This window comes from Prorops nasuta, unplaced genomic scaffold (assembly GCF_024137725.1).
Source record: "Prorops nasuta isolate Cenicafe-Biocafe unplaced genomic scaffold, Cenicafe_Pnas_1.2 PNAS00005, whole genome shotgun sequence".
In the NCBI taxonomy this organism is placed as follows: domain Eukaryota; kingdom Metazoa; phylum Arthropoda; class Insecta; order Hymenoptera; family Bethylidae; genus Prorops; species Prorops nasuta.
The window spans coordinates 10,337,016-10,343,203 of NW_027116802.1; the positions used below are offsets into that span (position 1 = coordinate 10,337,016).

At 40.4% G+C, this 6,188-nt stretch overlaps 1 protein-coding gene across 1 annotated transcript; it reads right to left on the reverse strand.

Annotated features, from left to right (window-relative positions):
• Positions 1–2,199: 2,199 nt before the first annotated feature.
• Positions 2,200–4,754, reverse strand: LOC136773437 (enhancer of split mgamma protein-like). The gene is made up of 4 exons (XM_066727127.1): positions 4,448–4,754; positions 4,274–4,363; positions 2,990–3,262; positions 2,200–2,913 (listed from the first exon to the last, which is right to left on the reverse strand). The coding sequence occupies exons 1-4, from the start codon at positions 4,499–4,501 to the stop codon at positions 2,614–2,616; spliced, it is 717 nt and encodes a 238-aa protein (XP_066583224.1). The 5' UTR covers positions 4,502–4,754; the 3' UTR covers positions 2,200–2,613.
• Positions 4,755–6,188: the final 1,434 nt, after the last annotated feature.

Below are 6,188 nucleotides of genomic sequence, written 5' to 3' on the forward strand. Positions count from 1 at the left end.
TGAGATAGATAAAACGCGCCATTTTTAATTGCTGGAACAGAAAACACGTATGGCCGGCTGTCAGGAAAGTTACCGTGGCCATTACGACTTTGGTGCTTTAGCGGTTCGCGGCGCGTCAAAGAGCGCTCGTTAAACGCTGGCAATTAACTCTAGCCCAACTCTCTGGCCTCTTTCCCACTCTCTTTCGCGTACTCCGTGCTCCCGTTTAGCCTTTCCTTCCTTCAGTCCTGCATCCCTCCATCTCTATTCCTCTCCAACGTTTCGACTCCATAACTTGAGCTTTTCACGCATCTTTAAATATGAAGCAAGGATCAAGCAACTCCTGCATGATGCTGATGTTATTGGAACGTGAAAAATTGACTCTGATAATGTTGCTCGATAAATGTGATAAAGTGGCTGCGCGGTGCTCGACGTGTTTGGTATTTCAGAAGCAAATCCATTTGGTGTTTATAAAAGACCACACAGAGACCCGAGCCTTCCTGTCGTATCGCTATACCTTTTAACGGAGATTCGTGGTTTGCCAACAATCGTGGCTATTGACAATCGCAGTCACTAAATCAAAATGGCGGTACCTTTGTCGGTCCGTTGGAAATGGCGGCATCCTTGCAAACTGAAAGCTTTGGCCCGACGCCGACGCTATTGTCACCTTACGATTTGAGTGGCATCGACCACCACCGACACAATAACAGAATTTCCTCAAAAATACAAAATATGACTTTCTTCATCCTCGCATCTGGAAGGTAAAACCCGAAAATTCAGCTCCAATTATAACGAATAAAATTTTATCGAAATTTTCCTTATCCTTTTTTCCCTCATTTTCACAAGGAAATTAATTTTTATTTTCTTATATCGTTACGACTCGTATGCATATAGGTAGCATCCCGACTCAGTCTCGGTATTATTTTACGTTTCCTTGGGAAGCAGATTTTTTGTGTAACCGGAAACCCACAATCTGTTCGATAAGGAAAGGGATCCTTGTTTCTTAGTAAAGGATCCTAGTTAATCAGCGAGGAATAAACGGGACATGTGGCTCAGAACGAATTGGTAGAAGTAGACAAATCTAAAAGGAAAACGAGGGTTTTACAGCTAGTTTCACGCTCGGAAGTAAATTACGCAAAAAATGGATTAGTCGCAGTTTTACTCCCGGAAAATCAACCATCCTCGCAAGATGGCGCAGTTTCGCGTGAAAATTCTTTAGTCACGATCAGGGTAGCGTGCATGATTTTCTCTTCCGCATTATAATGCTGGTAAAACAATAATTAACGATATTTGTTTTGTACGCGCGCGCGTAAATGCCTATAAATGTTCTATTGTGAAGCATTTTTGTTTCAATTAATTAATTATTGTATTGTACGCGATTAACAAAAGCAGTTTTATTTTTATTTTGCAAAATATATTAGACAATGTTTATTTAAAATTATTACTATATGATTTGACTTTTCTAGAAACATTAACAATTTAAAAGCAAACAAAATCTACTGTGAACGGGGAACATATATCAATTATTTTCTTTTCTTAAGAATATTCTATCTGCATCAAATAGTTTACTAGTTAAAGTTTTAAGTTTGACGGACTTGTATTTTGAATGTAACAGTAAAATTATCCGAAGTTGTTAAAAAAGGAAAGGTGACTTCTTTATTCACAATAGATACTTAATGGTGTATCTACGATGGGAGGAGAGATTCTCTTAAGATGTTGAGATTGTTTGTGCTGCATAGGGTAAATGTCGTTTACCTGATGTCGGTAAGGAAGTATTACCTTTCTTCGGTAAAGAACGTTTGCGTACCGACCGACGCAACAAATTGAAAAATTCCCTTGTAAAACACTTAAGGGGGTTCCCGTAAAACTGATATTATCCAGATGGCGCTTTTAAATCAATCAAAGTAAATAATATTTCGAATGATGCATTCGTCATTGTTTAAAAATGGGTTTATTTACATTGTTGAATTTTAGAATTGGTATTTTTAATCAACTAAAAATAGTGACGGTATGTAAGAAATATCGGAATGGAGCAGAAAGACAAAAAAATAAACATTTATTTAACGTGCGTTTTTAATTTCTTTAAAAAACTTATTAATACAGTATTAATGTATAGTAAGTATAACATTATTCTTACTGCTATCACAGACTTATCACGCTCAAAAAGAAAATACAAAGTTGAATTTTAATATATATATCTCTATAAAGTATTTGCATAAATCTATGTGCGAAATGTGCGAAATGTATAAACTATATACGGATAAAAATAACTAATATAGCTCAAATGCCAATATTAAAATTTAACCTGAATTGTATTCTGTATTTTGATAGATTATCTTAAAAATTATTAACAATTTTCTTAAAATATGTAGTTATAAATTTATAATGATCGTTCAATTATTATATTAAAGCCAAATACCAAAAGTTTAACGGCTTGATTCCTAATTAATTGTAACTAACTGTTATATTGTAACGTGCGATTTGCATAAATATGAAAAAATAGAAATGATAATTTTCCTGGGTATCTTGAGCGAACTTAATTGATTTCGTGCAATAATGCAAAAAAATGATGTATTATAAAAATATCTTAAATATGTATTTTCTGCAGTGATTAATTAAATCTATATCCAAGTGCTACCAAGGTCTCCACATGGGATCGCCATCGACTCTTTCCACGTCAATTTCTTCTTCGTCAATATTATAATTTGGCGATATCTTATTCTTAGATTTAGCCCTTTCCACCAAGGAATCTACTTTTTCACTCATATCGCCCATGGAATTTTTATTTGCCTCTGTACGAGATTCCGAATTTAGACTCGGGGATAATCTGCAGATCGTGGAATTATTATTTTCCGTATTAGAGCTGGTTGAGCTGGGCGATACTAAATTGGCCGTTCGTTCTAGGTTGGCTATGGTCGAAGATAGCTCGTTTGGCTGAAAAGATAATGCGGTGAGAGGGAGGAGGTGGTTAAAATTTGAACTCGTATAATTATTGCTGAATTTTAATTACCGTTTGTCGATTAGTCTGCAATCCTGTTGCCAGATGTTTGGCCAATCTGTCAGCAGCCTCTCCAGGAAGTCGAACTGACAAAAATCGACAAGCTTCGGCCGCGCAATGGCCGAATCCGGACTTCCATCGGTTCTCGCACGAAGCTTCCTCGTTATTCGGTGACAGATTTGATAAGCCTCCGAGAGATCTCGATGCTTGCAATCTTTGCAGATGGCGAACCGTCAATTCCAAAATGTCTGCCTTTTCCAATTTGCTGATGTTCTCTCCTTCGGTCTGCAACATTACCAAATACTTCTTACCATTGCAAATAATTTCCTTCAATTATTATTTTATCGCATATCAAAATAATTATGCAAGATTAACAAGAAAGAAAAGCTATCATGCATCTCAAAATTCTTTCAAAGAAATTTCAACTTCCGTTTTCTGGCCAGCTCCACCCCCTTTCGTTTCACGCTCGGCTTCCTTCGCTTCTTGAGATGTTACGTTCACACGATCATCATCGTGATTCGTGCGAGACTGAGAAGCATCCGTGGCAACGAATTGTTTACTCTACTCATCAGGTATTTACATCACAATTTCAAAACCTCCTCCCCTCGCTCCCTCACCCTCGTTTATTTTAGCCCACGATATTACACCCATATAGGATCCCTATTCGAACAAGAACCGTTCCATAAAATAGCCCGTAAGATTAGCAAAAATTATTCATAAAAAACTACAGAGGACTTGGAGAAATGAGATTTAGTGTAGAGGAGTTTCGTTGAGTCGACGAGATCGAATGGCTTCCTGCAACTCGAGCCGGGTGCCGTTCGAATGATTATTTAACATTTATAAGCACACCGATAAGAAAGTCGCAAACACGCGCCTAATTACGCTAATAATTCGTGCGTCGAGGAGTGTTCGCGCCTGTTCCCACGGAAAATCTACACGCGCTGTTGCTGGCGCAGAATGCGTTTCCTGCAGTTGGAGCCGAGGAGGAAAATTACAGGGAATCCTGCAAAACGCATCGAGCGAGAGTCTCTGGCGAATCTCGAGCGTCGCATAGCACGTGCTTACTGAACCGATCTTGGGAGCTTTGCGAGATTCTATTGCCTACTATGTGAATTACCCCGCAGCAAAGTGAAAGCTATTACACGCTGGTCCGCTCAATTGACCAGCGCAGCTTCATCGACTCGTGCCAAGCTTCGCTCATCTCTCGAGTCGATCGACCTTTTCTCTCGAAATAATAAGCGCAAAACAAAAAGCACCTCTTTCTTTCGCGCAACAACGTTCACCCTTCGAGCTTACCTCCAAAGCATCCACCATTAATTCCTTCAATTCGTCCAGACATCTGTTGATCCTGGCTCGTCTCTTTCGTTCCAACAACGGTTTCGTTATCTATCGATAAAAAAATTCAAAATTACCGCCCGTTCTTTTCCTTATTTTCACTTGTAACGTTTACGCGGGAAAGGGAAGAGTTACCTTCTTGTACTGATAAGTTCTAGAAACCGGATGCGGATATTCGTACGCCATCATTGCACGTGGAATCGATGAAAAGACGGTGTATGTTTATATATATATAGCAGCGCGGATTTCAACGAAGCACTCGAGGTGGTCTCGTGGTGGAATCACAGGTCATGATAGGTAGTTGCAAGCCATATCCTATAGCTGACAGTTGCGAAGTGAGTGGACTGAGTGGCATTGGCCAAGCTGATTGCGAGTGGAGGAGGCATCGGCAGACCGGCAGACGCGGCAGGCTGCACTCCGGAGTCTCTACGCGAACTGACGGTGCCAGCAGTGACGGCCTTAACCAACCATTCCGACGCCGCTGCCTACCCTCTCCGCTGCTACGAACCCTCCGCAGAACCTACTTTGAACATAAGCTCGCTCCACATGCACTCCTCGTATCCTCTTCTTCTACCTTGTGAAAAATCACCAAACACCTGGTCCCCTCTATGAATATTCCAATTTTTCATCGCGCTACACCCAACACAAGGCCCTACGTACATGTGTATAGGTACTATTTGAAAAATGCAAGCAAAACTTCCTCCTCCTGCACACACTCAACAATGGAATCCCGATGGAGGATTGTTTACCGCTCTACCGTTCGCAGTGGCTCGCGTTACGCGCATTGCAAACTCGGCACGCTTGCAATATTTTGCAAAACAAAATCGATTACCCGGCCGAAGGTAGTCCTGAGAAATCGGTAATTTAACACCATTTTCATGCCCGAACATCAAACAGGACTCGATATAATCAAGAGTGGAGAGTCTACACCGGTCTACCAGTATATGGTGAAAGCCTATCAAATTATCCGGTCAATATTTAAAATCGACCGTATCGATATTATACGCAATTATTTCATGAATAATTCAATCGTTATCCTTCCTTTATTTCGGGGGATGCTATATTTAGTATAATATATAATAACTCTAGCACCGTATCGTCTGGCGTGTGCAAGTGGGATTTTCTGGAGAAAAATATCTGATCGTTCATGAGAATTCCTCGAGTGGCGAACGTTGTTCAATGCGAGCCAGTGAGTCTAGTTCTGTAGAAGGCAATTATTATTGCTGGGAGTAATTTAATTGCGTCCGCGTGTAATCAAGGAAAGTTTTGTAAAGTGAAAAGTCACGCAGCTTTTAACAGAGCGAGGCATTCATAAGCGTTTGCGGCTTTTTAGCAACGCCGGCTTCTTACTTACGTTAAATACGATTCGTAATCCGGCATCCGGTTCATCGCGCGACGTAATCGGTAATCGAGCCCGATATCAGCATCCAAGGGCTTCCTCTCGATCGCTCTTCTCACTGACGCAATAAGACCGTCGCATCGTGTCGCAGAAATCCTCGGCACGAGAAGGGAAGCTTTGTCAGAATTCTTTCTGACATTTTGTCGCGCGACCGACCTTTTCACTCTCGAATTGAGCGATAAGCGGACTCGCCAGCCGGCTACCATTAATTTACCAAGTGCCTGTAATAACCGACGATATATACACAGCTACATATAAACAGGCTACTCTCGATCGCGATGCTCGAGGAACCAGTGGAATTTTAATACGTTATCATGTTTACCAACTTTCTCGAAGCAGTCACGTTGGGAATCGCGAAAGATGAGTAATTGACACGGGAAAAAAATTTCTCTAATTTCTACTGGTCAATATTTATTGTCCCCCAGGCTGTTATTTTCGCAAATATACCATTATAAAGGTTGATTTTTGTGCGTAGAT